At 41.5% G+C, this 13,443-nt stretch overlaps 1 protein-coding gene and 1 pseudogene across 4 annotated transcripts in view; one reads left to right on the plus strand and one right to left on the minus strand.

Annotated features, from left to right (window-relative positions):
* The window catches only part of DTD2 (D-aminoacyl-tRNA deacylase 2), a 30,449-nt gene extending 22,956 nt beyond the window's left edge, over window positions 1-7,493 (minus strand). Inside the window, exons 1-2 of one of the 4 annotated variants that reach the window (XR_003433604.1) lie at window positions 7,014-7,492; window positions 3,353-3,422 (exon numbers count right to left, since the gene is read on the minus strand). Coding sequence is in view for 3 of the 4 variants with exons in the window: in XM_027111014.1 (XP_026966815.1) it covers window positions 3,353-3,422; window positions 7,014-7,124 (181 nt within the window). In the remaining variant the exon portion in view is untranslated. Of the gene's footprint in view, window positions 1-3,352; window positions 3,423-6,606; window positions 6,943-7,013 lie in introns of those variants that run through there. The other 3 variants (XM_027111014.1, XM_027111012.1, XM_027111013.1) reach the window with 3 other exon arrangements.
* Window positions 7,494-10,710: 3,217 nt separating this feature from the next.
* On the plus strand, window positions 10,711-12,919 carry LOC113623003 (ATM interactor pseudogene; annotated as a pseudogene).
* Window positions 12,920-13,443: the final 524 nt, after the last annotated feature.

A 13,443-nucleotide genomic window follows, 5' to 3' on the forward strand; every position in this document is an offset into this window, starting at 1 on the left:
TCAGAAATTCACTGTCAACTGGGAAAGTAAATCCAAAGGTATAGAGTTACTGGCATTATCTTCATATACATACAGGAAAATATTGTATTATTATTTTTATGGCACTTATGCAAGTATACTCATAGCTAATAAGAAGTGTCAAAATAACCATAAATATCCATGTGTAGCTAAAAAATCTAAACTTAGAAAATCTTTACATTTCAACATTAGCCATTTTCAAAACAATAAGCAAAAGAAATGCCTAATATAAACACCCTTAGGGTCTTCCTACCTCTATAAAGGGTATAAATAACTTCTGCTTGTAAAGAATAGTCCTGAGAGGACACAAACAGTAAAAGAACTATTGAAACCTCACACTCCTGTGTGAATCAGGCTTGAAAAGGTATGCTTTCTGGTGGGGTAGTCAATGGTTTCAACTACTAGAGAGCCTGTAGTAAATATTAGCAAGGATTCAGTACAGTGGCCCCACTCTACAAATCAAGGAATTAACCTGGTGAAAACCTGCTAAGGTGAACACCCAAATGAATTCCTAAGCTCTGCATTAAGCACTATCAGTTTTCATTTAACTAATGCCTATTTTAAAATACCTCTAGGGACTTCCCTGGTGGCGCAGCGCTTAAGAATCCGCCTGCCAATGCAAGGGACATGGGTTCGATCCCTGGTCTGGGAAGATCCCACATGCCACAGAGCAACTAAGCCTGAGCGCCACAACTACTGAGCCTCTGCTCTAGAGCCCGCGAATCACAACTACTGAGCCCACGTGTTGCAACTACTGAAGCCCACACGCCTAGAACATCTGCAACAAGAGAAGCCACTGCAGCGAGAAGCCTGCGCATCGCAACGAAGAGTAGCCTCCGCTCGCCACAATTAGAGAAAGCCCGTGCGTAGCAATGAAGACCCAACACAACCAAAAATAAATAAATAAGTCTAATTTTCTCTATTACAAATAGGACTTTGCTATATAGCCTGCGGTCCTATTGATTGCTTCTAAGAAAACTATAATTCTCTGGAGCATTTCATTCCACGTAAATCACTATCCAGCTATCCAGGCCTTAGGCTAGTGACAGACTAAGGAGGCAGTTTTGAAATAACAGGCCAGAGAGGTAAGTATAATTTATTATACTTCCACACACTTCCCTCTACTGGATCTAACTGAGAATTCAATTAATGCTGTTGGTATACAAATATCAGTATGTAGAAGTAAATATAATACAAATACAAATGTCAGTAAGTAGAATTAAAATGAGACAATGAATTAATGGCATCTTGGAAACTCAAAGATTCTAAGACAGGTTGTCGATCAAATATCTCTAATGATGTATATGGGAAGTTAAGTTTGGACAGGGCCCTGGATCTCTGTCCAATTATACTGAAGATGAATGGAGGAAGATTCTGCACATCTATATATTAGCCATGCTATTTCAGACTTTATGGATATAACTGGCTGTTATGTTCCCAAGGGCTACATGATTTGATTGGAAAGATCTGAATCCATGTAATAAGTATGAGGTCAGGTTTAAGAGAATCCCATCACACTGGCTTACTTTGCCTCCTGGAACAGAGGGAAGTACAAGCTACTACTATCAATAATAGATGGACTTACTTTGCTTACAACTCACACCAGTAGAATGTGATTCTTAGAGTCACAGCTCTTTACTGAGAATCATGATATATAAAAGCTTTGTGTTAGAGTATCCACTAGAAGAGTTAAAGTGGACTTCCTCAGTGTTTTTATTTGGCCACAATTTGGCCAAAAATGCTCTTCCTGTTTTTGAAGATTTCTACTATATATCTTTCATGGTCAAGAAAGCTTTAATTCAAGGCAAAAACAGACCGAATGTCCAATATCCAAGCATTAAGTCCTGGCAATAACCCTCTGTAACAACAGGAGACCTCATTTCATTTTCTCTTTCAACCCTTTAAAGCTCCCTATTATCCTTCAGGTTCAAATTTCATTTTTTTTTAACATCTTTATTGGAGTATAATTGCTTTACAATCATGTATTAGTTTCTGCTTTATAACAAAGTGAATCAGTTATACATATACATATGTTCCCATATCTCTTCCCTCTTGTGTCTCCCTCCCTCCCACCCTCCCTATCCCACCCCTCTAGGTGGTCACAAAGCACCAAGCTGATCTCCCTGTGCTATGCGGCTGCTTCCCACTAGCTATCTATTTTACGTTTGGTAGTGTATATATGTCCATGCCTCTCTCTCGCTTTGTCACAGCTTACCCTTACCCCTCCCCATGTCCTCAAGTCCATTCTCTAGTAGGTCAAATTATTACAGTTACTTGCTTTCCATCCTCACCTACTGCAGTCCCTTCTCAAGTCTAGTTTTCATCCTCTGACAAAGTTGTTAAACATGTTTGATGTCTCAGCATAAAATTCCCTCTAGAAGCTTTAGCCCTTTGTCCAAGCTGTTCCTCACTGGGCTATTTACGCTTGAGTTCCACTACTTAAAGCTCTTCTAGGTTAACTTCCGCCTGCTTCAACTACCCATCTATATAATTTATATTTATTAATCCAACTAATGGGTACTGCCTTTACTAATGGAGAGAATATAACCTGTCCCCAACCTTAGGGACAGCTTGACTATTTCAGGCTTCTTTTTTTGTACATAATTATTCTATCAAATACTGTCTTGAGATAGTATATAATTTGATTTGGTATATCTGAACCTATGTAATTATCACAAGGAATGTGCAGTGATATAGAATATCGAGGACACTGGAAAGCTGCAGGCAGGTACATTATTGTTCAGAGATGCCTGAACACTGACTCTTTCTCTGCCCGCAGAGGAGGTGTGGCTGTGATGACACTGAGCTTGGTTTAATAATCATCTTTACACACATTTCCTACAAAGTGCATAAATGGTTAATGTAAACTCTTTTATAATAATGATATAAGCCTGATCTTCACATATTTGATGGGAACCACATGTTGTACATACAGTGTCACCTCTATGCCCCTGTTAGGGACTCTGAGAGATAAGGAGACTATATTAAGAAATGCAGCATCTATTTCTCCCTATGTGGCCACCCTGCTTCCAACAAGTTTCTGTATCCTTGGCTGAATCTCAGTGTGTTGTCTGTGTGTCTGTGTGTGTGTACACTCTTCTAAACCAATCTATAAATGATCTGAAATGCTGCAGATATTTTAAAAGAATTCTACCACACTTGCTTACATTAAGCTTTGGAAAAGGCAAACAGCTAAAGTCAACAACAGTACACAGAGTTAAGTCATTTATAACTTACATAACAGTACAATTTAAGATTGTGCTTTTTTCCCTTCTGATTCATCTATCTATTGCTAGTCACTCTCACTCTTAAAAAAGAAACATCAAACACATACCCATTTTGGGAAGAAGCTCTTTATCAGCTCCCTTGAAAAAGCACAGGTAGATCACTAATCCTCTCTGGACCTATGAGAAACCACAATAAATTCAGATTAGAAAGAAGCTTCTATATACAGAGGTAAATGAATAAAATTTCACAACTTTTATAGATAAAAGGTTAAATGCAAAAGAAGAGGAATAACTTTTGATAATAGATTTAATTTCTTAAATATGTGAGAAAATAAAATCTTTTTCAATATTCAGTCACCTATCATTTTTCAAAAATTAAGTTTAAAACACAGCCAAGAGCAGTAAAGACCCCAAGTTATACCTTCAAACATTTACTTCTTTTTTTTTTTAATTAATTAATTTATTTTTGGCTGCGTTGGGTCTTCGTTGCTGCATGTGGGCTCTCTCCAGTTGCAGTGAGTGGGAGCTACTCTTCGTTGCGGTGTGCGGGCTTCTCATTGCGGTGGCTTCTTGTTGCGAAGCACAGGCTCTAAGCGTGTGGGCTGCAGTAGTTGTGGCACGTGGGCTCAACAGTTGTGGCTCACAGGCTCTAGAGAGCAGGCTCAGTACTTGTGGCACATGGGCTTAGTTGCTCCGTGGCATGTGGGATCTTCCCAGACCGGGGCTCAAACCTGTGTCCCCTGCATTGGCAGGCGGATTCTTAACCACTGCGTCACCAGGGAAGTCCCCAAACATGTACTTCTGATCAAAATCATTAGTACTATGAACTAGCCTCTTCCTAAGTATGGCTGACAGACTTATAAATATTTAGTTTGCAGGGGCCCATTTATTCAACACCAAATGAATTCACATTATATCAGATATGGCTGATGTATAAACAACACTGTAACTGATATGTGTTTTGACATCATCATTCTTTGTTCCTCCTAATCCATTTACTTATAGATAATGAAAATAAGGGTCTGATTCTATTTCAATAAACTCCAAGAAACTGCTGTCCAATTATTTTTTGTTATTTTTGTTAATACATTAAATACACAGTGATTAAACCTTGGAAACTGCATTCATATTAAGTTCTACATCAAGAGGTTTTCTGTTATCAGGAATGTAAGCTTATTTATTTTATACAATGACTTGGATAGTTCTTTATTAGCTCTTGTAGGATAGAGACTATACGGAAAAGAGACACTTGACAAATGACTTTGATTTTGCTGCAGAGTGAATCATTAAATTTTTTATTTTGTAGATTAACCTTCTGAGTCCAACAGCTATTACAAAGATTGAGTTAATATCTGTAAAGTGCTTAGAACAGTGCCTGGTTCATAGTAAGAGCGATACAAGTGCGTATTAAGTGACTATGTAAAAAGAAATTTAAGGACTGAAACACAATTTATTTTACACCTTAACTCCCAAAGCACTTTACAGACTGTTTTGTACATGATAGGAACTCTGTTGATTGCATTTAAGTTCTACTGTATATTACAGGCTCTATGTGTTATCTAAATACTCTTGTAAATAAACATAAATGCAGCTCTGCACTCACACCTGATTTACCTGGATAAGAAGTAACCTTTTATAAGTGTAATTGTGCTCTTGAACAAACAAGTGCCTCCAGGGCACACCCATAAGTAAGGAGGTGGCAGGTTGAATAACACAGATATCTGCACCACTGTTACAGCTCTCTACACTGGGATTGTTTCAGCACAGGCCAAAATTTCTCAAGCATACTCATATTTGGACACATGCAATGTCAGAATTAAGTAATTGCAGGAACGGACACCTGTTGGGACTTCTCTGGTGGCCCAGTGGTTAAGACTCCACCCTTCCATTGCAGGGGTTAGATCCCTGGTCAGGGAACTAAGATCCCACATGCAGCATGGCTTGGCCAAAAACAAACAAACAAACAAAAAAACACTAGTTCTTTCCTTCTACTCACCACACTACCTCTTCATTAAGGTATTTTCTTTTAGTTTATTCCAAAAATAGCTCTTAAATTGTGATCTACAAATTCCCCTCCTCAAGTCAGAATCACCTTCCTTGTAGCTTCTTTTGGTATAACTAGAACATTTCAAATATATAGGAAAGTACACATAATTCTCACTGTAGGTTAAAAATGTTCACCTTCCAGGAAGAAAAACATTAGCCTGTGACAGCAAAGGTCTAAATGAATGAAACCAAGAACACGCAAAGTAACCTTCAAATCAAAAAGTAAACTTAAAAACAATTAAAAATGTTTTTTTTTTAAATTAGAACTTTTAGTAATAGAATAGCTGATGCTTGAGAAAGAGGAAAGAATTTACTCTCTAATTACTCGTCAGCTCTTCATACTAATTTAGCCATGTGTGGGAGTGGAAGAGAAAGCTTTAAAATAGCTTTCAAAGTTAATAAACACACTGATAGTTTGGAAGCTGCAATAAACTATCTGTGATTTTGCACAAGGAGATGTGACATGAAGAATATAAAAGGATAAAGAAGCATGGAAGAAATCTAAATGATTAATAGTTTGGGATTTATAGTCCCATGAAGCAAGTATAAAAATAGGCAACTCTTTGGACAGTATGGCAAAAATAATAAAATCTCAAAATAGGGAAGAGAAATTTTTAAGAGACCATAACAAAAGAAATAAATGAATTTTTGAGAAAGAAAAAGGGAGGGCAAAAATATAGGACTGTTTATGCTTATAAATATTTCCAAATTACAAGGGAGTAACAGATAGTGATTTAAGAATAGTCACCCACATATAGTTCATGGGTAGTATTTAAAATAATAACTAGGATTGTGTTAAGGAGTGCTAGATTTGGGACGGAATTCAGCAGATGAATGAATGAAATGCTCCTACATTAAAGTTTCTGAGTACCTCCACCAGTTTTATTTATTATTATTACACATTTTTTTCCCTTCATTTCAACTTACTCCAAAAAATAAGCCAGGGGCCTTAAAGAAAATTTTGTTTTTGCATGGAATTTTGCATATGGGCAGGCTCTTTTAAAAAGGCAAATATTCAAGCAGAAGGACATCATATTGGTGTAAATGTTTTAAATTCTCTGGAGGAAATGTGTTCGATAACAATGCAACATTATTATAAAAGTAGTCATCTTTGTTCCTGGTGGGAAATAAGTCAAGTTTTTTAAAGTTTCTTGAAAAAAGAACTGCTTCATGGGCAATCTCACGACTGTGCTAACACCTAGCTGCAGTCAACCTAAGAGGGAATTCGACGGGATCCGGAGCACAAGTCAAAACAGATCTTGAACGCTTGCAACAAATCTAACCTAGAAGCTCGAACCAGATCAGGACAACTCACCAGCAGCCCGAGCATCGCGCAGGGCGTGGCAAGGCTTTTTGCTCTTTTGAAGCAAGAGGTCTGAGCTACTAGGTCTAAAGTCCACAGAGCTCAGGTAGGCAAACGGTGAGGGGAAGCTCCCAATTCCCGGGGTGCCAAGCAGGGGACACCCTCTTCCTCTCGGAAAATAAGTCCGAGGGAGAAAGGGCCAGGGCCGGTGGTGCAGGACTGAGGAGAGAGGCGACCACAGGTAGGCACTGAGGGCAGCGTTGGGCGGACCGGCCGGGAGTCCCGCCCCGCCCACAGCACGTGCCACGCGCCACGCGACCGGCTCGGAGGGAGACGCGAGGGCACAAATCGCCTAGACAGTGCGGTGAGAACCGCCCCTGCGCGCCACAGGATAACCGGAGCTGCGGAGCCGACGTTACCTCCACCCACTGGGCCGCGGCGTCCCCTTCGGCGGGGCGTACTTGCAGCCGGGCGTGCAGGCACTGCTGCAGGAGGGCCCGTGCCTGAGGTGGCCGGCCACTTTCAGCCATGGCTCAAGCCCGCGCGGATATTCCCCAGGTTCTAGCCACGCGCCGCACAGGCCCGCCCCCGGCGCTCAGGAAGCATTGGACGCGGCGCGACGCAGCGGAGGTACGTGCTGGTCGCCCGTGGCCCCGCCTCCAGAAGGGCGGGGCCTCTGACTGGCTCATCGGTGGCCCGGATGTGCGGTCTTAAAAGACTTGTATGTACTAACCCTTACCTCAACCTACATGCAATTCGGTAGAAGGCGCTCAGTGTATGCTTTTAAGCGAGTGAAAAGACCCAGTGGTTCTCTTCCCAACATACCTTTTTTTTTTTTTGCGGTACGCGGACCTCTCACTGTTGTGGCCTCTCTCGTTGCGGAGCAGTCTCCGGACGCGCAGGCTCCGGACGCGCATGCTCACGGGCATGTGGGATCTTCGCGGACCGGGGCACGAGCCCGTGTCCCCCGCATCGGCAGGCGGACTCTCAACCACTGCGCCACCACGGAAGCCCCCAGCATACCTTTTAAAGAGACATTTTTCAGCTCAGAAAGCTTAAGTTTACAGACGTTGAAAAATTTTAAATCTGCTAAGTCCATATTATGCCCATTGTGAAGATAGGTAAATAGAATGAGTCAATTGAATCACAAAACAAGCGGAGGTGGAACTGAAAGCTATAAATCTTTCAAAAAAATCTCCTTACCCCAAATAATAAAACAACGCTGCCTCCTCTATCAAGAATGCTATAAATCATTCTGTTCTCGCAGTTGTGGAAAGGTGTTGGTAGGCTATGTGAATACATATTTGGAGATCAATCTTTTAGAGAATATCCTTGCTAAAAATATTCTTATCCAAGAAAGTGTTTGATTTTAATAAATTTTTAAACATGCTACTAATTCAAAAATAAAATGGCATAGTCTGATGCACATAATGATACTGAATTCTGTGGTGTTTCCTGTAAGTACATATTAGAATGTAAATGAAATTAAACAAGGGCTTGATTTTCTTTCCCACATAATGTATTCCTTGAACCTGCATCAGATTAGCATTATTTTTCTATGGGCTTGGAGGGTTTAGATGAAGAATAATAGTGTTACCCTGACTGCATTACCCAGGTCATTGATTTGGGCTCGGTTGGCACAATATGCCTATACATCCTGGTCTCTGTTTCAGAAGATGACATCACTGACAGTGTTGCTATCCATATAAAGTAGTGTAGCTGAAGAAAATAATCTATGTGTAATGAACAGTCCTTTCTACACAGAATTGAAGCTGCCTGTTTGCTGGTTATCTTGCAGGCTGCCTTTCACTTTTTGTAAAAACAGAAAGCAAAATCTCACATTATCTCTGATTGAGGGACTGCAGGGCTTCCTACATTTGTTGACATTTGTCTGCAGAGCACAGACAAATTGCATTGTCTGCACCTTTATGTCTCTTTTCTCTTTCACTCCCAGACTCAAGTTTTACAGGCTTGAAGGAACTTTGACATAGAGGGCCCTTAGCCTTCACCCAGAATAAGAGAGGACTTCATGTCCGTTTGTATATGGGTGTAGGAGATAGGGAACTCTCTTGAAAATAGTCTGTGATTCCCAGAAATTTTTCCACAGTGAAGGGACGTTAGCAAATTGAGAAATCCTTCCTGTGAGTAGATGGAGTCTGGTTGGTAATGGTTAGCCTCTCAAAAAACACCAATTACTTTAAATCTTCCTGTTAAGTGAGGATCTTATTCTTTCTTTCTACCTGCAGAGGGCAGTAGAGAGTAGGCACTAAAGAGAAAGTATTTACTTTCTGTATTTTATTTATTTTTTTGAACATCTAGTTTCATTACACAAAAAATTTAAGAAGGTCAGCCATACCTGCAATAAAATAGTGAAATGTGAATAAAAATAAAGCATAAGGAGTAAAGAAAATGGAATTATGTCAGTTGGAATGTGGAAAATTGAAAACAAATAGACAAGACAGTGGTTCTTTTTTTTTTAATATATAAATTTATTTATTTATTTATTTTTGGCTGTGTTGGGTCTTCGTTTGTGTGTGAGGGCTATCTCTAGTTGTGGCAAGCGGGGGCCAGTCTTCATCGCGGTGCGCGGGCCTCTGACTATCGCGACCTCTCTTGTTGAGGAGCACAGGCTCCAGACGCGCAGGCTCAGTAGTTGTGGCTCACGGGCCTAGTTGCTCCGCGGCATGTGGGATCTTCCCAGACCAGGGCTCAAACCCATGTCCCCAGCATTAGCAGGCAGACTCTCAACCACTGCGCCACCAGGGAAGCCCAAGACAGTGGTTCTTGACTGGAGTGCTGAGATGATAACGTAGCAAAGTTTTCACAGATATACAACTTCAATTTTTGTTATAAAACAGTTATGTTCATCACATGTAATGTTGACGTGGAGCATGTTGTACAATTTCCTTCAAGTTAGATGTAAGAGGCAAAGCACAACATTAAGTTGGCTCTAGAGGAAGAAGATTCACTGGAACATAAGAGAGCTTTGCCTTGTGAGTATACAAGAAATCACTGTCTGGGAAGAATAGTTCTCAAACAGCTACAGTGCTGAAAGGAGACCATGCAGCTAGTGCATTAGTTATGAAAGCATTCTAGGCCCTCTGAGACGGTATAATAATTTAGAGTTATTTTAAGTTGTTTAATTCATTCAGGTTGGCTGCCCCAAATTTTAACAGAGAACCACTTCTGAAAGATCCTTTGCAGCTGATAGTAAGCTTCCTGATTGTAAAGAGGAAAAGAAAGAAAAATGAACTGTTTCATAATCTGTTTCATAGACTAAGAAGTCTGTTTCTTGGACTAAGTAGAGCTTTACGTAAGATTTAGCTCTAGAATGAACCTCTTGCCCGAGGCTTTACTTGGAGGTATGTTAATCAGTAGATGTGCAACAGGAAGAGATAGAGGTTTCATTTCAGGGAAGGCTTGGAAGAAATCTAGCCCCCTACCTCAAAGCTTAGAGAGGTTTTTTTTGTTGTTTTTTTTTTCCTCAGTGCCTAGGGAGGTGATCAGTTTCTGAGAAATTAGTTCATACTAACTAAATTGCACATGAATTGGGATAGAACCAGAATACTAATTTATTCATTTGTAGTAAGAAATATTGCTGTGACATGGAGTGGAAATTCTCACATAAGGCATGATCAACACATTTTCCCTTGTGCAAGCAGGGTATACTAGATTATATTCAGAAGTCTCTTTACCAGTTTACTATGAAAGATAGTCACTCTTCTACCAGGGTATCTGAAACAGGTGTGAAAGACCCAGGTGAATTCGGGCTTCAAGACACATGGCGCACCTGGTGGCCTCTGAGACGGTGGCGATAGGGCCCGCGGCTCTGGCCTGGGGTGCCCAGGCTGCGAGGGGAGCTGACGCCGCCTCGGGCCCATGGGGTCCCCTTCCCCCAAGGCCGCTGAGAGGCAGCTGGCCGGGGAGCTCATCCCTCCGTGGGTGAGCGAACTGTCCCGGGCCGTGTGGACCAACAGCCTGTGCCTGGCGTGCGGCGGCGGCAAGATCCTGCCCAACAGCCCGGTGCTCAACACGCACCTGGTCAAGAGCCACCACCAGCAGGATGGCATAGAGAATCCAACAATAGGAAGAGATTTGAAAACTGTCCTGAGGTTCTGCTGTTGTCCGATTGAAGGATGCCCGAGAGGCCCTGACAGACCAAGTTCTCAATTTTCTCTCAGAAAACAGCACTTTATGAAAATGCATGCGGAAAAGCAGCACATAGTTAAGTGCAGCAATTCGTATGGCACTGAGTAGGACTTGAAAAGACATCCAGAGGATTGTGGCAATACCTTCCAGTGCACATGTGGCTGTCCCTATGCCAGAAGGACTGCATTTACAGTCCCACATCTACCGAACTGGCCGTGCGATCCCTGCAGAACACAGGGATCCATCTATTAAGAAAAGGAAAATGGAAAAGTGCCTGCACAACCAGAGGTTGTCCAGTAAGACCAGTGAATCACTGAGCAACCAATCAACCCCAACACCAGATGCTCAAGAGCTAGAAACTTCAGAAATAAAGCTAATGGCTTCTTTTGAAGACTCTTGCAGCTCTAATGCCAGAAAGCAGACTCTTCCAACACGTCCAAGGTATCCTCAGAAGTTGCTTTTACCAAAGCCTGAAGTGCCTGTCTTTGCGCCTACAGCAGACTCCTCAGCCCAGCCTGTAGTGTTGGGTGTCGATCATCAGGGCTCTGTCCCCCCGGTTCTGTGCACTTACTGCCCTTGTCCATAGGAACCCTGATCCTCGGCCTAGATTCAGAGGCTTGCTCTCTCAAGGAGAGCCTCCGTCTTTCAAAAATTGTAAATCCCGTTGCTGTTGAGCCAATTAGCACAGGTGTTCAAGTGAATTGGGTAAAAGTCCATCTAACTCTTTACAAGAACTAGGGAACACATGTCAAGAAAACAGCATTTCTTCAATCAATGCACAGGCAGACCTGTCTTACACCACACAACACTTATTACTGTCTGCACAGTGGGCTAGCCCTGATTCCTCTGTATCACCTTGTTCGTAAACTGATTTGACATTTGGTTCTCAAGTTTCCCTTCCCATTAGTGTTCATACTCAAAATTTTTGCCCAGTTCTAAGGTAATCTCATCTCTAGCTGCTCAGACTGATGTATTTATAGATCCCAGTTTCCCGTCAGGTGGGATCTCTTTTGAGAGAAACTCAGAGCAGTGGAATGCAAAGTCCAACAGATGATCGAGTACAGATAGACCAAGCTGTAATGTGTGGAGACATTTTTGAGAGTGTTCATTCATCATATGATGTTTCTACAGACAAATTATAAGCAGCAGCTTAGTAGCAGAGACTGTAACTCATGGTTTGTTACCTCAGAACCACCCTAAAACTTTAAATCAAGATATTGAGAAATCTGAACCAATCATGAACTTCATTCAGCACACAGAATAGTACACTTTCTTCACAGAACATGACAGATAATCGGACCTGAACCGGGGATTTATTAAGTGATCTGGAAAACATCTCGTCAAGTAATCTGCCTGGTCAGACACTGGACAATTGTAGTCTTCGTCTGACACAAGTAATGGACCATACACCCAGCTCCCATCTGGCCCAACCCAGAATCCTGCAGTTGATTTTGATATTGAAGAGTTCTTTTCGGCCTCAAACATCCAGACTCAAACTAAAAAGAGTGAACTTAGCCCCATAACCACTGAGCCAGTCTTGGAGTCGCTGGACATAGAGACCCAAACTGACTTCTTACTTGCAGACACCTCTGCCCAGTCCTACAGTCGTAGAGGAAATTCTAACTTCTTAGGCCTTGAAATGTTTGACACTCAGACACAGAGGGACTTGAACTTTTTAGACAGTAGCCCTCATCTGCCACTGGGAAGTATTCTGAAACACTCCAGCTTTTCCATGAGTATTGATTCATCTGACACAGAGACCCAAACTGAAAGAATCTCTGCTGCTAAACACCTACCTGCTCTAGAAAGCAAAGTTCGGTTAAGCAGTGCAGAAACACAGACCATGAATTCTGGCTTTGAAACTTTGGGGAGCTTATTCTTCAACAGCAATGAAACTCAGACAGCAATGGATGACTTTCTTCTGGCGGATTTGGCCTGGAACACAATGGAAACTCAATTCAGCTCTGTTGGAACCCAGTTGTGTGCAGAACTACACCCAGTCTCCAACTTCTGAAAGTGGAGTTCACATGGGGGATGGCATTTACGGTTCCCTTCTGGATTTAGAAGATGGAGAATGGGGACAACAGTATTAACTCTATTGAATGCAGTTGATGATACAGTTACTTCGATTCTTTGAGGTTCTTTGCCTTTTGCACTTATAACCATGAAATTTGTGTAAAAATGTATGAGTGTATTATAAAGTGTAAGATGTTGATCTAAAACAGTGATTGTTTTTTGTGTTGCCTACATTTGCCCTTTCAGTGTAGACGTCCCTTCTTTAAAAAAAAAAAAATGTATTTCACACCTTTAAAACCCACCTAGCAGGGGACTTCCCTGGTGGTCCAGTGGGTAAGACGCAGTGCTCCCAATGCAGGGGACCTGGGTTCGATCCCTGGTCAGGGAACTAGACCCTGCATGCATGCCGCAACTAAAACATCCCACGTGCCACAACAAAGATCCCATGTGCCACAAAGAAAATCCCCAAGTGCAGCAACTAAGACCCAGCACAATGTAAAAAAAAAAACAACCCATCTAGCCATTTAGCTGAATCAAGCTCACCAGGACTAGTGTACAAACTTTTCAAATTTTTGAAACATTTTAGTTGACATATGACTTACTTAAATTGCACCTAAAATACTTTTGCCAGTGCTTGTTAGAAATTCCTGTTTCCTAATAATGTCTAAAGAAGTCTGATGCTGT

Source organism: Aethalodelphis obliquidens, unplaced genomic scaffold, assembly GCF_003676395.1.
Source record: "Aethalodelphis obliquidens isolate GAN/ISIS:26980383/991018 unplaced genomic scaffold, ASM367639v1 scaffold10, whole genome shotgun sequence".
NCBI lineage: Eukaryota > Metazoa > Chordata > Mammalia > Artiodactyla > Delphinidae > Aethalodelphis > Aethalodelphis obliquidens.